Below are 21,235 nucleotides of genomic sequence, written 5' to 3' on the forward strand. Positions count from 1 at the left end.
AAGTGTACTGTTTGCCTGACTTTAATTACTAACATGAACGTATTTGTAAATGTCTCCACTCAAAGAGAAAGCTACAGAGGTATAGGATCCTTATACCGGCCTATTGGGTAATTTTCATGGTAATGCAAGGGGGCACCAAAAGAGAAGTGGGTCGGCCAAGGAGACTTTTGTGGGCAGCAGGTGGACACTAAGTGATTAACCACCAGTGCAAAGTCAAGTGTAAGAAAACATTCACTTCTAAAAGGTATAAAACCTTTTTGTCAGAAAAAAATATTTCAAGCTCTGTAACATGGATACAATGAGGTAGAAGAGGCAAGTTATATGCACAAAAGAAGGATTCATTTAAAAAGATGCTTTATTTTTTTTTCATGGCAAACATACACAATGCATGCCTTAGCTAACTTAGGAGATAGCCATTTTAAAGTAACATCTCATTTCTATAGGATTTTCTCTGCTGCAGCTTCCAAATTTGCTTTTAGCCATATTTAAGTACTTACCCATCCTTTCAATGGTGCCCATGTGGGGACTCTGTTGCACAAATCACGCAGAATGCGGAGGACAATTACACATGATTTTAATCCATTTGCCCTTGCCTAAAACAAACAAAATGATTCCAGATATCCCTATTGAGATCTATTCTTCATTTTGGGCAGGTTCTTTCAAGTGAATACTAAGTAGCAAATTATTCATCAGTTATCAGGCAAACCAAAAAAATCAATCAATCAAAAGTAGTAAAATTAAGGTTTAAAAAGGTACATTTTTAAAATAAAACGACCATAATATTAAAATTAATTTTGTAGTCTCATGGCAACCCCACTCCAGGCAACTACCTAATTTAACCTTTAGCTTTTCTCACTCATGTTTGATTTTATAAGCAACCATCTGAAATTCAGAATACTAAGCCAAAAAGAATTATATAATAAAACATCATAAACTATAGAAGCTATACTAGGCACATATCTAAATTAACTCAATTACTCCAACAACCACACTATGAGCTAGAAAGGACCCCTCATTTTACGTAGTACACAGAAACCAATTAAGTGGCAGGTGTTCCAAATGAAACTTGGACAAAGTTTAATAACAATAAGATAGTAACAAAAAGCCAACCTGAAACCATTTGGCATGTCGAAGAGACGCCAAGGCGTTCAGGCATTTCTGCCTGTCCAATAAGTCCGGAGGATCTTTCATCGAAACATTTTCTAACGGTAAAATGGGATAAAGAGAGACAGATACAATTTGACCAAGGGATTCCTATCAAATTATCAAACAATAAAAAATAAAAAGAATAACAGCATTTGAGTGAACTAATAAGACTCCCAGAAAATTTCCTGATTTGGCTGTGTTGCTTTTTAAAAAAATTATGTGCACTATGATTATTATTTAAGTAAACAGTCATCAGAGTAGTTCTGTGCACAAATACAATGAAGCATGAAAAATTCATTCAGTAAACAAATCAATGACAGCTGCTACTTACAATCTGGGATCTTATTAAGTATGTACAACATCACAGGGCACAAAATAAGTACATAGCACTTTTTCCTTTGGCAGGGTACAAAGAAGGGAAATTTGGGGCCAATAGCATTAACAACTTTTTTAACAGAAGAAATTTTGATCTCTAACCATTTTTAAGGAAAACTGGAAATCAATTATGTCTCATATCAATGAGATATACTGAGAATATACTGAGGATGACAATTTTTTTACACTAGATAAACTCATTCAACAAGATAACCATTAACAGAAACTTCACCCCATAATTGAGAACTCAAGTAACAGTTTGGAATTCCCTATTCTAAACCAAAATTATTAAAATTACAAATATAAAATACAGTGAACTATATTTCAAGTTTTATATGCCTTTTAAAAATAAAAAGCAACAAGTAACACTATTTAATGATGCCTATTCAGCTTGCCTTAATAATTTAAAGTTGGATTAAATGGCCCACAGCAGCAAATACCCATATTTGAGAAGATGTCACATGATACTAAAGTCAAGTTTAGACAGCCAAATTTATCTCCTCTAAGCTACTGAAAAGTGGGCTTTTAAACTTTTGGGATTGGTACATTACATAAATGCACACAATATGCAAATGCTTCTTGAGTAATAATTCTTTGTTTAATACAATTAAGTCAGATTTACCATTCTCTTTAAGAATTCTCTTAAATATAAGACAGCCCACTAACACTTCTTCCCAGCATTTATCATGATAGTAACAGATCGGATCGAGGTAGTGCATTTGTGTGGGCCAACTAATACAATGTATATATTTCTAAATGGGAGACAAGAACAATGATACTTTTTGATTTCTTCAGTTATCAGAGGATCCTATTACAACAATGTTTAGTCTGTGGTTTCTTTCTTTTTTTTTTTTGAGACAGTTTCTTCCTCTGTCACCAAGGGTGGAGTGTACTGGCACGATCTCAGCTCACTGCAACCTCCTCCTCCCAGGCTCAAGCGATCCTCCCACCTCACCCTCCTGAGTAGCTGGGACTAGAGGCATGTGCCACCATGCCCAGCTAATTTTTTTGTAGATATGGGATCTCACTATGTTACCCAGACTGGTCTTGAACTCCTGGACTCAAGCAATGTGCCTGCCTTGGCCTCCCAAAATGCTGCAACTACAGATGTGAGCCACCACACCCAGCCAATGTTTATTCTAACTGATGAAATGTCATTAAAAAAGGCATAATGCCAATAAAAGACAAATTTATTAAAGGAAGAACTGTGGTTCTCTTTACTGGCCATGACACTGTAAAGGCTGAAGTGCTACACACTTATTTTCTGACCAGGTGAGCTCTACACCAGTTATTTGCATTGTTTCCCGTTAACCACTGCTAACAGAATCAGAATACAGTGTTTCATTACTCCCTTTTACTCATAAAATGGGAAGCCTCAAAAAGGATTATTACTCTGATTTATAAATATAAACAAATGTACCACGGGTATTCATTTCATAGGTGATATAGCTCAATTTTGTCTTTATAGTGATGCAAAATATACAAGTAGCTCATTTTAATATTTCTATGTCAAAATGCTTAACTGTGGTCAATACAAGCATCTGTGTAAAGCTCACATATCAGATAAAACAAACTACTGTAAATGAATGTTTAGAATCTCTTAAAAGTTAGACATAACAAAGGTTGACTGACTGCTAAGTAATGTAATCCCAATAAATAGTATGGACCTTATTTTTTAAGACATCAGTTTTTAAATGAATACTATGACAAGCTAAATTTTATTCCATCATCTTACCAAGTGGGAATGTCAGGAAGAGGGAGACAATGGAAGAGGGAAGTAAGGCAGAGGATAGGAAAAGGCAAGGCAAGCCAAAATTCTCCCTGTACTTTCTAATACTTTCATCCAGGGATCAGAGCTTGTAATTAGCATCTTACTCTGATTGTAACACAGATATTTTTAATGGGAGACAATGGCAAAAATATTTTGATAAATTATTTCATCCCAAAGTCAGATTGTAATCACAAACTCTTATTTTAGAAAACTGAGACATTGGCTTGCTACAGACAGTCAACATTTGAAGACAACAGATTCTACGAAAAAGAGATGAAAGGGACAGGCACTGAACAGAAGACTTGCACCAGGTTCCCTTTTCCATCACCATCAGAATGACCATGTTTCTTCATGCTCTGATAGTCAGAAAATCAAAAGATCCAAAATGGCTTCAATATTCAGGAGGTAGAAAACAGTAGAGGAGATATAATAATTCATCTCATTTTATCTTTTTCAAAGTTCTTAATATTAAAACAATATAAATTCATATGGTAGTACAGTGCTATTTATAAGCATAGATTGCCTGTTTCCTTTATATAATTAATAATACACAGTTTTATGTATGTTTTCATTCCTTTGAAAAAACTTCATTTAATGTGGCAATCGCAAAGCTGCTGCTGGGAAAACACTGCTACCCCTGGTAGCAGAACCTCAAGTTTAATATTTCTGAACTTTAATGTAGGCGTTTAAATTTTGAGGAGGGTCAAAACTTTCCTGATAACACATCTTGGAGTTCTTAATTAGAAACAATAGAACTGTGAGCCATTTCATTATCTCCTAGAATGACCAGTGAAACAGATGAGAAACAGCATGGGAGGCAGGAGTTGGAAGGTGACAAAAATGCCAAAAGCAAAGAAATATAGCGTTTTTTTGTTTTTTGTTTTGTTTTGTTTTGTTTTTTGAGACCGAATCTCACTCTGTCGCCCAGGCTGGAGTGCAGTGGCATGATCTCGGCTCACTGCAACCTCCGCCTCCCAGGCTCAAGCAATTCCCATGCCTTGGCCTCCCGAATAGCTGGGACTACAGGTGCATGCCACCATGCCCTGCTAATTTTTGTTATTTTTAGTAGAGATGGGGTTTCACCATGTTGGCCAGACTGGTCTCGAACTCCTGACCTCAGGTGATCTGCTCGCCTCAGCCTCCCAGAAGTGCTGCAATTACAGGTGTGAGCCACCGCACCCGGCCAGAAATACAGCTTTTAAGAAAATCTATTACTCAGTAACATAGCATCAGGGCATGAAGGTACATACAACATTCTGGCAATGGAAGCACTAGAAAGTCTATTATGCCTAACCACGTTCATTTGGTTAGAGGTTAAATCAGTGACCAGAATCACACCATACTACAGGAAATGTTGGTCAGTTTCTCTCAATGCCTTACATGCAAGCTAGCTATCTGTCCCTGTTAACAAAACACTAGCCTGGAGATGGGGCCGCCAAAAAAAACAAAACATGATTGCATTAAACAGGAGTTATATGTCTGGAACCTAGGCTCTTCAAAGTTAAAATAATTGAGCTCAGTATCATGACGGGCTCCTTGACAATCAGGATGAAACTGAGCTACTAAGTCTATGCTGACAGAACTTTCTAATTAGCCTAAGAATATCCTGGCAGCCCCTTCTCTCTCAATTCCTTGAAGCTTTCTGGGGAGAAGACATGCCCCAAACCACTGTCCATGCAAAACACAGGCACATAATAATATAAACAGGTAAATGTAGCAATAAGGTAGAACAGAGAGAGCACTGTTCTCCTAATTTATGTGACTAATGTCAGTCGGTATGACTTTTCTTCAGTGGCAGTCTGCCACGGGAAAGACAGTGCCTAAAAGTTTGCCCTGGATTGATCGGGCGTGGCGGCTCACACCTGTAATCCTAGCACTTTGGGAGGCCGAGGCAGGCAGATCATAAGGTCAAAAGATCGAGATCATCCTGGCCAACATGGTGAAACCCCCGTCTCTACTGAAAACATAAAAATTAGCTGGGTGTGGTGGCCGGTGCCTGTAGTCCCAGCTATTCAGGAGGCTGAGGCAGAAGAATCGCTTGAACCCGGGAGGCGGACATTGCAGTGAGCTGAGATCACACCACTGCACTCCAGCCTGGAGACAAAGCGAGACTCCACCTCAAAAAAAAAAAAAAAAAAAAGTTTGCCCTGGATAACGTAGATCCAGAAACTAGGGAAGACAGGAAAATAAAGCCTGTTGCATCATTATCATCACAGCTGTGATGGCTGTACTGTAAAACCTACTGCCTTGACCCTGGCAAGACACATGCTAGTGAATTTCTGCCAAGACGGGCGAGTTCACACTGGCACCAATATGAAGGGACTCTGAGGCAACTTCTCTGACAGTCCCTGAAAATCCACCCCAGTACTGAGGAGAGAGGTGTGTCTTAGTCTAAGCCACAAGTGTCTCTGTAGTTTCCTTATTCACCTGGTTTCAAATTGCATTATAAATAAGCAGATAATTTATCACCCCCTTCAATAGCAAATATATTTCTAATTTAAAATCACAAGCACCAAAAGAAATTGAGACTGTGTGTGAAGCTCAGAATCACCAGATCAGCCTAACCACTCATGCAGTAATCCTAGACAATAATGGGAAGTGGCCTGCATACTAGACGTAGAGCCAGGAGAGCTGGGTAAAATGTAAGATTTTCCTCATTTATAAAATGGCAATCAGCTACCCCATAGGGCCATGTGAGGGCTTTTAAAATAAATCGCATATGAGGAAGTGCTTATCACATGGTAGGTTATAAAAATATCTTAACAGAGATTAATCTCCAATATGTATTACTTGAGCTATGAGATGCCCATTAATACTTCTTACACACTGGAGAGTCCTATTTAATCAGACAATATGCTATGTTAATTCACTTAACAGATTAATAGGGCTTTTTAAAAAATCATCTACTATGTATTAGGTACCCTTAGAGGTGCTAAGGATAAAGGACAGGCAAAAAGACACCTGAATTATAAGCTATACAATATACTAGGTTTTTATTATTAGCACTGCATAAATCAATATACTGATTCTAATACTACACATCACTGGGTGTTTAAGAGTTTAACTGTGCTTGGGTTGACTTCTTTTGACCTACCATGTGCACATTATTTTCACTGTTAAGGCAGTTTGAGTAGGTGCATTCAATAAGTTGACTACTACTATTTACTGAGCAACTACTTTGTGCCAGTTATTGTACAAGTCACATTACATAAATTCTCTCACTTTAAACAACTTTCTAAGGTATTTATAATCCATAATTTAAAATGAGGAAACCTACCCAAGGTCACACAGCAATAGCAACTAATGGAGTTAAGAGTCAAATAAGACCAGGGGCACTGGCTCACACCTAGCAGTTTGGGAGGCTGAGGCGCGCAAATTGCCTGAGCTCAGGAGTTCGAGGCCAGCCTGGGCAACATGGCAAAACCTCGTCTCTACTAAAATACAAAAAATTTGCCGGGCATGGTGGCATGCACCTATAGTCTCAGCTACTCAGGGGGCTGAGGCACAGGAGGCAGAGGTTGCAATGAGCTGAGATCATGCCACTGCACTCCAGCCTGGGCAACAAAGCAAGACTGTCTCCAACAACAACAACAACAACAACAAACAACAAACAAGCCAAACGAAAGACTGCACACCAAGATCTGTGCTTCTATGCCTTCATTAGCAGGAAACGTAGTAATGGGGATATGGTTATTCTACAGGGCCTTCAAGTAAAGGGTTAGAATCCAGAAAGAAGACGGAAAACATAGGAGGAAACTTACCTATGAAACAGTAAACAATACCAAAGAGATTCACTCTGTATTATTATAGCAATTTAAAATGTAAATCGTGATTTGAAAGGAGTAGGTAGTTAGATCCACTGCACAATCCTGAGGAAATAAGTTTCACGCCCCAGTCCTCTGGTTCTGTCTGCTCTCAACCATTCTTTTTTTTTCTTTTTTAGATTTTACCCAAATATGTGGCAAGTTAAGAGAGAGAAAAGAAAGATGTGAGGTGTGTATGTATTGTGAACAGTTTGTTTGGGTGGGGGTAGGTGAAGGGAAGTTGAGATACTACAGGAAAATGTCTCCAAGAAAAAAGTTACAATGGATGTTTTTTTAACGCTGAGAAAAAAAAAAACGTATAAATTAGGAGAAAAAAGGATAACTTTCAGCCCCACAAATTCCTGGGACCTGAATGAATCTTGTGCTTTTATCCCATGCAGATGAAAAGAATTGCATCAAGGGGATGAGGAGCTGTCTAGTGTGAGAAAACAGAATGGTACAGCCCAGGTCTGAAGTGCGTAATTATAGATCAGATCCTCCAAGTTGCCCAGGAATATGCAAACCAGTAGCAAAGATAAAAAATTGTCTTTGACAAAGCCCAGGTTAGAAAAACCGGGCAACTTATAAAAGATATCAAGTGAGTCAACAGGGCTGGGATGTTAAGGACGACAGCAAAGCAAATGTTTCTGCCATTCAAAAAAAAAAGGAAGTAAGATGTGCAAAACATTAGATCAAAGCTGATTCCTTGATCCCGTATAAGCTGATGAGATTCAGCTCATAGAGGTCTTTGGATCCTTCAGTAACTCAAACACCTTGAACAGAGACTATGACTCTCTTACTTTATTACAAAATCTATTCTATAATAGTTTCTAGCAAGAATACAATATACTAAGAATGTTTTCAGCTTCTCTAAACAGAAGTTAAAGTTATAAAGGCAACAGACTAAGTTTAAAGGTATCACTGAAAGCTATGACAAAATCTCATATAAGTACACAAAACCAAGGAATAAAGATGACTGATGTTCCCTTAATACTTTCAAAAAAGAAATGAAAGGGATGCTGACAGATACAAGCAAACATGTAATTAACCTAGCCTTTGGCAACTTCAGTCTTTTTCTCATCTCCCTATACTCAAATAATTTTAAATAATACCTACAATTACAACACTACTTAGAAATGGTTGGTTTTATACTAGAGGGTCAAGTAGAACACATCTTACCAGAATTAACATTTATCTTGACACTTCAGAAATCATTTTATAGTTCTACAGTTAATGGTGAACTGTAAAGCTGTTAAAAAAATTAAGCCATTTAAGATTGGTTCTTCAGAGGTGCTATAGATACTACACACAGCAAAAAAATTTTAATGCATAGGCATAAGCTCAATTATAGATTGGATGCCCTTTGATTTTAAAATATGACTCATAAATGTGTCTGGTTTATATTTGTTGAGTTATGATATAGAGGATTTTAGTTATCCTAAAAAGCATTTCTTTAAAAAGAGTCTATCACTTTTACTTTAAGTGATTCTGAGTCATGTCTCTCAAAAATTAAAACTCCAACTTACTGGTATCTTTTTCTCTACCCTTATCACCAAGTTGAAATAAACTAAGAAACTGACCAATATTTACTGCAGCACTGGTATCTCAGGTAAAGGAGTTAAGCAATGGGACTTGGTTGAAAGTCTGGTGATGAAAAATAGCAACAGGGAGTCCCCACTGGCCCAGATAGGCTGCAATGCCTCTAAATTGTCATGACAGAGTGGCCAGTTGGTCAAAAGTTTGACACAGGAGAAATACCACCAGGCAAGTTTCTAGGGAATGAGAGGCAGAAACAAGCTAACTTGACAGGATAAAAACATCAGAAAAAGAAGCCCACCACAATTCCATCATGAACTTCTCAAAACTACCAATAACTGAATAGATTTCTCTACTTTTATGAGGATGACACTGCCAGACAGCAATTCTTCTTCACTTCAGAAGAAAGTTAGTTTAAAGCATGATTCTTACATAAATCATATTCAAAGTGTTAACAGGGTCACAAACCTCCTAAAAAAAAACTTACGCCGGGCGCGGTGGCTCACGCTTGTAATCCCAGCACTTTGGGAGGCCGAGGCGGGCGGATCACGAGGTCAGGAGATCGAGACCACAGTGAAACCCCGTCTCTATTAAAAATACAAAAAATTAGCCAGGCGTGGTGGCGGGCGCCTGTAGTCCCAGCTACTCGGAGAGGCTGAGGCAGGAGAATGGCGTGAACCTGGGAGGCGGAGCTTGCAGTGAGCCAAGACTGCGCCACTGCACTCCAGCCTGGGCAATAGAGCGAGACTCCGTCTCAAAAAAAAAAAAAAAAAAAAATTTACTAAACATTATCCATTAAAAAAATTCAATCCCCCAATTTCCATCCCTTATACTATAAAACAAATTTAGACACAGACAAGCACAAATCTTATGAGATTATATAGCTATTAGAAGTCAAGAGCAATATGATGCAAGTTTTTTTTTTTTTTTTTGGCAGAGTCTTGCTCTGTCACCCAGGCTGGAGTGCAGTGTCGTGATCTCAGCTCACTGTAACCTCCACCTCCTGCGTTCAAGCAATTCTCATGTCTCAGCCTCCCGAGTAGCTGGGATTACAGGCACCCACCACCACGCCTGGCTAATTTTTTTGTATTTTCATTAGAGACAGTGTTTCACCAAGTTGCCCAGGTTGGTCTCGAACTCCTGGCCTCAAGCAATCCACCCACCTTGGCCTCCCAAAGTGCTGGGATTACAGGCATGAGCCACCATGCCCAACCAGGATGCACGTAATTGTGGAACAATGAGTAAATTTGAAAACAATTCTGTTCTGGGCCACATTTAATCCTGAAATCTGACCATTAAGCCAAAATACATAGAATAAGTTGGCTGATACCAATAACTTAACGCAATACTAGACAAAGTAAAACAGAACAGCAAATGGTATAAAAATTAAAGCAGAGTTAAAACCAATAAGACAAGCACAGGTTTTTGAAATAACATTTTATATTTTGAATTCATACATTTTTGCAAAATATACTGATTATGTAGAAACAAAGCCATTTAAAATACTATTAAATAGAGTGGCATAAAACAAATGAAGGCTGTTATTTCCTAAATCCATAAAACATTGTTAACATAGCTTTTATATGAAGAAAACAAACAACAACAACAAATATACATGTGTACCTCCATCCTTCTTCTCCAATTCGTCCCTAATTAGAGGTGAGGTAAGTATCACCTTCAAAGTTAGCGTGGGCTCTTTTGTATTCCGAATTATAATAGATGCCTCATTTATACATTGTTCCACTTGATATTTCTCTTCTGTGAGTTTCTGAAAGTCACCAAGATTTCAAAATCACCCAGTTAATTAGACTGAAATCTCAAAAGAAAAAAAAGAATGCTTGTACCAAGTTCTCAAATGTTATTGACTATTAATATTACTGTGCTCAAAGGGCAAAGAAAGCCTGTAACTAATTCTTTACTGGGGATAACACTTTTCTCTCCTCCCAACTTACAAGAAAACCCTCTTTCTCCATTCTTTAAAAGGCAACCACAATGTCAACCATCCATACAATTATGAAATAATATTTAAAACCATTCTAATATTTGAAAGTAAAATGCCAATAGCATCAGTATGTGATAAATGGTAAATTATTGTTCTTAAAATTATTACAGAGAACTATTATAAAATAAGAAATAGCTGGGACTGCTCTCCAAAACAATAGCTCTTTTTGTAGAACAGCCTAAACAGGAACTCCTACTTGGCAAAAACTTATGAATATAAGATTATGGAGCTTTTTAAAGAGCACCAAATAAGCATGAATGAAAAAGTATCTCTGCACAGTCACTGACCAGGAGGAAACAATGAGTATAAACAAGTAACTTCTTCCCTTCTTTGACAACAGGTCTCAGAGATCTTCCAATGGGACCTACCACTATGGGACAAGTCATCTGACATCTACAGAAAACCTACATTGCTTCTTTTAACATACAAATATAAACAAACATACAATTTAGGTAGGGGCCTCCCACAAAATAATCACCTGATCAGAATTATATATTAAGTTATGCTTAATATATTATTATACATTAAATATATGATTTAATAAGTTACACAGGGCTTTTTTTTCTTAATGGTGAAATTTAGTGTCTATTATCTGACATACAGTAGCCAGGCTGAATGGGGACACTATCAAGTTCCTGCTCATCAGTGTGTATTAAAAGAATTCAAAGTCACTTACGTAAAAATAGCATTTTACCATTAAACGATCCCAAAAAAGTAGGAAAGGGAAAACTCATTATCCTGCTTTTGAATAGAGGAAGCCAAGGAAGGGAAAGGCCATACAGTAAATAAAAGAACCAGAATATAAAGAAACTGCAAAAAAACAGCTCACATTCATTTTGTCACTAAAAGAGCATTAAAGATGTCTATCAAAGAATAAATTGAACTTCATTTTTCAATTATGCATGTCGATCACCATAAGACACACCCAAAATAATAAACATAATATGCATTTTGTGCTAGACTAATTTTAAGTGATTTCTGGTTTTGGTCATCCTCTTCCTCCTTTGCTCAAAGAAGTTCTAAAAGCATCCTAGGAAAGAATATGAAGAGAAAAGGTAAGGTATAACCTCAGCTAACTAAGGTACTTAGATAACTTAAAGTTTAGCTATGTTAAGTGCTTGGGAAAAAGATTTTTGGTCCATAAGAAAATAATATCATATCAGAGACTGGTTTTCCACACAAACACCATGAAAACTGGGAAGGGCAGGAGGGGCGGAGGGTGCTCAGGGAGAAAGGTTTAATTGTAAAAGTCACACTTAAAATAATTTCATGAATATTATTAGTAACAATACACGTGCACATATGTGTATATATGTGGGCATGTGTGTACATGTATATATTTTAATCTGAGATTAGTGTACAATCATCATCCCCATTTTACAAGAAAATGTATCTTTACCCAAACATAGATTTATTGTTGGAGAAATCTATTGGCTATGTTAAATTGAAAGATACTTCTCCTAATTTCCACCAGTAGTCTTAAGAATTCACACCTCTTTTACCTTCTGCCAGATAGCATTTCGAAGACCTAAAGATATTTATATCTTTTTTAGTCTTCTTTAGCCTAAAAAGCTTCAGTCTCCTAAAATTTGAGATGGTTTGTATACCCTGTATACCCTCCAGGGTAACCCCTTTGAATACTTGCTAACTAGACAAGAACATTTTTAAACTGCAATGCTCATAAATAAAGACCCTCACTCAAGACAGAAACAATGTGGAGTTCACAAAGCTGTGATCTGCACAGAGAAAGCTCTAACAATGCCAACTAAAGCTTGGACCAATCTTCTGTATCTTCAAAACAGGAGAGATGTGATGGATTTTCTGAATAAAAACTCCGATTTACTATTGCACTGGTTCTCAACCCGTTTTCAATGCTGCAACATCTGAGGATGAGGAATATGATCATTCTCATAAGAAACAAGATTCATGAAAGGAACAGAAAGGGGGTGAGGTGGGTGAAAAAGCCACTAGTATGTCTGATTCTGATAATTCTAGATGTAAGAGTAACGATGTTTACTATACTAACAGCAGAAATACAGATTAAATTCTAAAACAACATAAAAAATTGAAATGGGAACTTTATTAATATTCTAATAAACTACAAGTATAGTTAGCCAGAAAGCCCATTAATGAGCTTTCCACTTCGTAAAGCTTTATTCCATGCTTAATACATAAAGCTATATTCCACTGTCCTTCCTCCAAATGATCACAAAAGGATTTTTTTAAAAGGGAGGGAAAGGTAAATAGATTCAACCCTATGAAAGACCAGAAAATGTTTCTCCATCAGAATTGAAAGTGGAAAAGCCAAGTACATTCTGTCACTTTAAAAACCATATATTAAGACAAAATGATAAAATAGTGTCCCCAAAATTAATACAGGAGAATGTGCCAATCAGTAAAATAAATTTGAGTGTCAAGAATAGTACTAAAAAATCAGAGATGGTTTTGAGGGTCAGTTGGTGAATATGAAAGAAAATGATCTAGTAACAAAGCTAATAAAAACAAACTTAGAATTCATACATCTTGAAAAAAAGACCCCTTTTAAAAGATATACAAATAAAAGAAACTAAATTTTAAAAAGTGAGTGGTGGAGGGGACCATTCAACAATTACCAAGTTTGGACTTATGGGCCAACATCTATTTCTGTGACATTGATATGAAGACAAACTAATATAAAATTATCAAAAGCTGTAATTTAATTGGACCACAGACAATATGCATCTGAAACTGAAGATGATCACAGACTCCCAATCAGTGATGCAATGAGTCCTTGGGGTAGGCTGGCAGGGCAGGTCCTAGAATGACCAGAACCCCAGAATGGTTACCTTCATCCCTGAGGAGCCTTCAGCCTTCAGCAGCATCCTCCAGGGAACATGCCAACATCATATTTTTCTAAATGCATCCCAGTATAAAGAAGGTTTGGAGACAAGAAATGAACAGTGATTTCCCATTAACAGAACAAAGAGTTGGCAAATTAACTGAGTCTTCAGTTTTAAAAATTAGTATCTATGAAAGTCTCTCGTTGATAAGAAAGTCTCTTAGTCTCTAGAAAGTATCTAGTCTAAGCTGTTTTCAACCTTCCAATTATTTTCTGCATTATACCAACCCTTCAAAGAACTTTATAATGGTGAGACATAGTCTGGAAAAAATGAAGATTCTCAGCAAGATACAATGGAAAAGTTTAAGATGGTACCTTAATGGCCATCTTAATTTGATAAATATATCCTGAGTACAAATCACCAGAAGTTTGCTTTAACTGTGATGAATTAGTCTTTGACCCAGAGTAGCAGTACTCATTTTGTCTGTGTCTATCCTATTAGCTATTAGCAATTCTGGTTAATAACTTTTTCAGAGTCACTACCTATTTCACCTTTTCACAAATTCACCTAGAGGTGCAGTTAAACTGTACTCACCTGAATCTGAATAGGAAGATTATCTTTGACTGTATTTAACAGGGTCTCTGTGGGTTTGTCTTTGCACATTAAAACCAGCTCCAAGTCCATATCATCTTTAATCAGCAAGCCTTTTGCAACCAGGCCAATCCTCATTACACCACACAATGTCCGACCACCTTGATCCCTAAAAATAAAAGTCTGCATGATTACTTTCACAACCTATTTCCCAAATTATAACTTAATCATCACTTGGCTTCCTGAATACCCTTATGAACTGATAAGGGAGTATGTAAATCCAGACATCCAAGTATCTACAAAATTAAGTCTCAGATTTGAGGCTTATAAAGTATCTATCTTCCCTCAAGGAGTCAATGGGGAATGTATTTTATACTATAGATCTTGTAATTCTTTACTACATTTATATTGCTTAAGAAAACTCAAAAATACTGTATTCTCTTAAGTATTTTTTCAAATTGTTCTTTTTAAATTTCCTTCTGGCCAGGTGCAGTGGCTCATGCCTGTAATCCCAACACTTTGGGAGGTAAAGGCAGGAGGATCATTTGAGCCCAGTAGTTCAAGACCAATCTGGGCAACACAGTAACACCCTGTCACCACAAAAAATGTAAAACAATTAGCCAGGTGCAGTGGCATGCACCTGTAGTGCCAGCTATTCAGGAAGCAATGGAGAGAGGACTGTTTGAGCCCAGGAGGTTGAGGCTGCACTGAACCATGTTTGCACCACTGCACTCCAGCCTGGGCGACAGAATGAGACCCTGTCTCAAAAAATAAAAATAAACTTCCTCCCGTTTTAGTAGTAATTAGGCAATTTGGGAGGAACATGAATACCACTGTATATTGAGAAAGAACATCAGCACAGAAATCTAAAAGACATGGATTCTACTCGTAGTGCCTGCTGACTCAGTATCCACAACAGTAAAATGACTATTGGCTAGATGAGCTAAAGTTCCTCCCAATTATATCATTCTAAAGTGCCGCCCTTTGTATATCAGCTTATGGGGAAAGCAGAAAAATGTGATAAAAGTATAGAGCTAAGGAAGGAAAGATAAACTGCCAGCATATGCATTCCAAATCCAGGAGTAGCTAAAAGAGCAAACACTCAAAGAACATCAAGTCATGAATGGTGCATAAGAAAAGTGCTCATCTATCCTTGATTTTAATTCTAAAAGTTTCTTATTGGTTCATTTCCCTTAATCACAAATGAAAATATTAACTAAGCTTAACCATCTTTCAACAAATAAGCAAGTGTTTGAGTATGGCAAACATATTGCAGGAGTTACAGTCTCTCCTGCTCCTGAGGCTTACTCTGTAGTTAAGCAACAAAAGCAGTAAGTTTAAGTGCCCTATTTAAAAGGGGAAGAGAAAGTAACAGCTGAGCACGAACAGGTGTCACATATTCTCATTTAAATCTCACCACAAGCCTCCACTTGGAAGACAAGAAATGTGAGCCTCAGAAAAGTTAATTGTTCAAATTCACCAAGAAAGTAAAATGGCAAAGCCTAAATTCAAACATAAGTTGTTTTGCCCACAACATTCAGGTCCCTTACATTATATGATTGCTTCCCAAGTTCAGAAAAGGGAGAGGTCAAAATTAGAGATGTCAAGCAAGGCAAACTGAAAGTCTGACTTCAGCAGAATCTTGATCTACCTAGATGGGAAACAGTCATTCTAGCTATAAGCAAAGAATCAGCAGAGTTGGGCAAGAATCAGCAGAGTTGAGAATAAAATGGAAAGGGAGACGGGAGAGAAACAAACTGTGGCAGTGGAAACTAGAAAGGAAGTTATAAATAATCCAGCCATGGGTTCAGTGCCTGGCACACTTATAGAGATTTAATAAACATTAAGTCAATGAAAAATGATAAAGGTGGTATAAATATAGAAATAAAAAGCATTTTAAAGCAGGTGACCAAGTGTAGGCAATTGTCTGATATTAACAATAGACAATCAGTCATCTTTGATTTCTTATTCCTCTGTATCCTTGTCCTGTCATTCTTCCAAATCTAATATTGTAATGGTTTATAAATTATCCCTCTATAATCACCATCAAACTTGCAAACCAGTTTCTTCAGGCTTTTATTACCTCTCACGTAGACCATCTCAATAACCTCCTCCTTACTGGCCTTTCTGACCTCTGTCATCTCCAAAGCACTGTATACAGCAACCAGAATAATCTTCCAAAGGCGCTGATTGGATAACCCTCTACCTACTATTTCATTGGTGTCCCACTGAACACTTGAACACTTACCATATTGGAAAGCAATTTAGAAAATGACATCGCTTCCTGGTTCAAATACTGGCTCTGCTACTTACTGTGTGACATTGGACAAATTTCATTGGACTTCTTTTGAGCCTGCTTCCTCATTTGTAAAACAGGAATAATACCTTTCTCACAGAGTGGTAGTGAGAATATATGTAACAAACTTTGGCCAGAGCCCAGCAGATATTAACAGCTCAATAAACAACAGTTATTATTCCTTTAACAGTTCTATACTTTCTCATACCTAGATCGGTGCTGAGATTTATTTTTTTCTTTCACTTTCACCACCTGCCAAAACCCTACCCCCATCCATCCTCTGAGCCTATTCCAAGTGCTACCTCCTTCATGGAGCTTTTGCAGATTTCCAGAACCAGCACATCATCGTCTCTCCCTGCTCTGTACTTTCACATGTTATTCACAGGAAAATGAAGCATAGATGCTAAGAAAACTGGATCTGGAGTCAGAGAAACTTGAACATGAATCCTGGCTCAAGCACACATATTTACTAAGTAGACTTAAACAAGTTAAAGTTTGTTAATGATTCTGAGTCACTCTTTTTTTTTTTATAAGCGAGTTTAGAGCACAGGAAATTTCACAAGTAAAACAGGAGTGGAGAAAGGAAGATAATAATATTAGAGACTGGTAGATTTGTTGCAAGATAGGAAAAGTACTGTGGTACAATAGTTGGCACTCAATAAATAGTAGCTATTATTAGCTCAGTTATTAAATTCTAAACCATAATTATGATATACTTGGTCTTATCAGCCCACAGGTAGAAGACAGCATGATTGAGCGGAAAATCAATTCCTAATTCAAACAGTTCTGAATTTGAATTTAAAAATTGGAACATAGCAGTTATTGTAAAGCAAGCAACCCAATGTATCTGAATTTACTATATGTGAATTTCTTAAAATTAAAAACAGAATTCTAATATTCCTAATAATACATATTGTAGGACCTTGTATAAGTTATTTGACTTTTGAATCCGTTTTTAAAAAGGTAAAGCATTAAGTTAAATTAAGACAGCATAGGCAAAAGCTGCCTAACAGTGCCTGGCAATGGAAAATGCTTAATTGCTTAATAAATACAAGCTACCCCCCACCCATCTCTGTGTCCTTCAGAGTGGTTAACACTCACCAGGTGCACAATATATGTTTATTACCAGAACACAACTCTGTTCTTGGAAGACATGCTAGCCTCTGATATAAGAATAGAATCATTCTGCACTCCTTGAGTTCCACCACATGGGAAGGATCATAGGCAAGGGCTCACCCAGGGACTGTTCCACAAAACGGAGACTATATATAGACAACCAAGAGCATTCACACACAGAAGTATAAAATCCAGGGGGACATGGTGGCTCGTGTCTGTAATCCCAGCACTTTGGGAGGCCAAGGCAGGAGGATAGCTTGAGGTCAGGAATTCGAGACCAGATTGGGCAATGTAGCAACTCTGTCTCTCCAAACAAAATTTTTTTTTTTTTAATTAGCCAGGCACGATGGCACACACTCATAGTCCTACCTATTCAAGAGGCTGATGTAGGAGGATCACTTGAGCCCAGGAGTTCAAGGCTACAATAAGCTATGATCACACCACTATGCTCCAACCTGGGCAACAGAGCACCCTATCTCTAAAAAAATAAAAATAAAAATAAAACTTCAAATAAAAGTGTGCAGCATATTATCCTGTACAAGTCTTTAAATCACAGACCTCATCCAGTTAAGCAAGTCTATAGGAGTGCTTTCCAAAATAATGCCAGGCTTGAGAAGAAACAAAATTAGAAAATGTATTAAAAAGACATAAACTTCACTGCAATGTATACTTAAAATTAGTAAAAATAGCAAATCTTATGTTATATATTTTACCACAATAAAAAAAGTTTTTAACACGACATAAACATGTAGCAAAGTGCAATTTAAATCTGGAATACATGACTATTTAACTTGCACAAGAGCTGAGATACATATAGAACTAAATAATTAGATAACATTACTAATGAATGTGAACTCCAAATCTAACAGTAACATTTGTACAGACATCATATATGAGAAAAATTACACTACATTTCCAAGAGCCTTCAAACTGACAAGGCTATGACCAGACACAATGTATAAACTGCCTGTAAATCGTTTAAAAAATTATGCTCTTCAGCAATAAAACTGACATACTGATTATCTTTCATCTGAAGATAAAAAAGGTTATACTATCTTTCAGTGAAGAAAATCCATTTATCAATACTTTCCTACTATTATTTATTTATCACATTGATTTAAAGTTAAAAGCTGCAAAAATTCTGTAACCTCTTTCACTTACAAATTACAGCCAAAGCAATGTTTCTATTCATACAGTATAGTCAAATGAGCTCCATCTTTCAAAGTTAGACACTTATTCCAACCATAGTGACAACTGCTCAAAACAGTAACTTTAAGCTTAGCCTGGCATAAAAAGATTAATGATCTAACTCCAGGTACCATTTCAGTTTCACTAATCTATTATTGTCACACTTAGAATATGCTACTATAATTGTTGAAGGGTGTGGGTCCCATTAGATCTTTATCCAATCCACAAATATATAAAGAGCAGTTATGATATGCAAGACACTGCTAAATTCCTGGGAATCAGTGAGGTAGATACAGTCAAAAATACCTTTAAAATATATTTTCCTACACTCTTTCTTCTACACAAGGATTTTTAAATGCCTTACAAAAATGAGATTTTATGATCTCCCCAGAGATCAAAAACACTACTATTTATTTCAAAGTTTAGGAGGCTGAATCAACACAGGAAAAAGATCATAACTTTCAAACATAATGATTTTAAAGGACTTGGTGTTCTCTCAAAAGGGATCCTAAACAGGTCCATTTTCCTTCTCTGGCTCTAATCTTTATTCTTTTCTTGCTTTCCTTTCAAATTTAACTCAGAAAATCTCTATGTAACATTTACTTCCTTGGTTATAGTCTCATATATGCTTAAGACAAAATCCAAAAAACAGCATAACACACACTCAATCCAGCAGACCTTAGAGCTTTGCTGTGCACTCTAGCACAGCGTCCCAGAGGTCAGTCCACACTCACTTGGAATAGTTTTCTCCGGCCTCATCTTTCTTCACTTCTGTCTCACCCTCTGTTTTTGTGCCTTTATTTGTTTCATCCAACCAATCTGAGACATGTTTAAGAGCACATTCAACAGTAGATACCATATTCTGAACAGCTTCAAGTTCCTCCGGAGATGGATAGATTGTTGAATGTTTCACCATAACATGGCGATCATCATTAGCAAAAGATCGAATAGATCTCTGTTAGAAGGAGAATGAAAACAATTACTTCAACAAAAGAAACATCACCTGAAAAAGATGATATACAACTATATCTTTAGCCAACCCATAGCACTGATTGTCTACTGTGAAACAGTTAATACTGAAACAAGAAAAAACTGCTCAAGAGTGGGAAGTAAAATCCCATTCTATTGAACTCCTCACCAGAAAACAAGAGATCTTCGTTTATGTTTTGGTAAGGTTCACCTCAGTCACTCTTGGCATTATTTATAAATAATGTTATCTTGGCCAGGCACGGGGGCACATGCCTGTAATCCCAGCACTTTGGGAGACCAAGGTGGGCAGATCACTTGAGGTCAGGAGTTTGAGGCCAGCCTGGCTGACATAGTAAAACCCCGTCTCTACTAAAAATAAAAAAATTAGCCGGGTGTCGTGGCATGCACCTATAGTCCCAGCTACTGAGGAGTCAGAGGTTGCAGTGAGCCGAGATCACACCACTGCATTCCGGCCTGGGTGACAGTGAACTCTGTCTCTAAATAAATAAATAAATGAATAAAGTCATTTTTAGCTGAACCTACACATTCTGAATACTACTTCAACAAATGTCATCCACATCACACATCATCTGCAAGAATTAGATACTTCTTAGCTTCAAGAGAGTCCCAGAAATGCAGGATGGCGAGTGACTCATAAACTGCCAAAGACTTCTAACCTTTCCAAACTGCCAAAGACTTCTAACCTTAGAAAATTGAGATTTCAGGGCTGGGCATGGTGGCTTATGCCTATAATCCCAGCACTTTGGGAGGCTAAGGTGGGAGGATCGCTTGAAGGCCAGAAACTGGAGACCAGCCTGGGTAATGTAGCAAGATCCAATCTCCCCAAAACATAAAAAAAATTAGCTGGACATGGTAGCGGGCACCTATAGTCCTAGCCACTCAGGAGGCTGAGGCAGGAGGATCCTTAGACCCCAGGAGTTCGAGGTTAAGTGAGCTACCACTGTGTCACTGCACTCCAACCTGGGCAACAGAGTAAGACCCAGGTCTCTATTTAAATTTTAGAATTTAGGATTTCATAATATAGAATAATACAAAATAAAAAGTTATCTGTGAACACTATAAGAAAACTATAAAAAACATTAAAATAGTGTTCACTATTTGACATTCAAACCTTTGGTGCAAGGCCTTTAATTTTTTAAATAGACTAGTGGGAGACATTCCAAATGCAGAGTGGGAAAAATACATACTGCAAAATGACAAGCTAATTTACAAATGTATTATATTCTCAATCAAAATCTCCTCAGGATTGATTTACTTAAATCTCAACAAAAATCATTTTAAAGCTCATTTGGGGACAAACATAAGTAAGAGTATCAAGAAATACTCTACAAAGATCGATGGGTAGTACCATTAACTAAAATGAAATATCAAATCAGTGGAACAGACCAGCACCCAGAAAATGAACGAGTTTCATGAAAATCTAACAGAGTAGATTCTATACACTCATGAGTCACACATCCAAAAACCTTTAAATTTTTCCAAATTTACAAATATCACGAAGACACTTATACCGATACACAGCAAAATGAACAAGGATAACTTAGTGAGTTTTCCATAAAGCCTAAAATATTCCATTTAAAAGCTGGTTATACTGTCTTTACT

The 21,235-nt window shown here is 37.1% G+C and overlaps 1 protein-coding gene across 7 annotated transcripts in view; it reads right to left on the minus strand.

The window, feature by feature from the left end:
• STRBP (spermatid perinuclear RNA binding protein) overlaps positions 1-21,235 on the minus strand; it is a 160,143-nt gene that overhangs the window by 50,292 nt on the left and 88,616 nt on the right. For all 7 annotated transcript variants that reach the window (XR_004031419.1, XR_004031418.1, XM_030817787.1 and 4 more), the window contains exons 3-7: positions 19,378-19,598; positions 14,047-14,212; positions 10,255-10,399; positions 1,111-1,202; positions 498-593 (exon numbers count right to left, since the gene is read on the minus strand). Coding sequence is in view for 5 of the 7 variants with exons in the window: in XM_030817787.1 (XP_030673647.1) it covers positions 498-593; positions 1,111-1,202; positions 10,255-10,399; positions 14,047-14,212; positions 19,378-19,598 (720 nt within the window). In the remaining 2 variants the exon portion in view is untranslated. The remainder of the gene's footprint in view (positions 1-497; positions 594-1,110; positions 1,203-10,254; positions 10,400-14,046; positions 14,213-19,377; positions 19,599-21,235) is intronic.

This window comes from Nomascus leucogenys, chromosome 8, assembly GCF_006542625.1.
Source record: "Nomascus leucogenys isolate Asia chromosome 8, Asia_NLE_v1, whole genome shotgun sequence".
Taxonomy (NCBI): Eukaryota; Metazoa; Chordata; class Mammalia; order Primates; family Hylobatidae; genus Nomascus; species Nomascus leucogenys.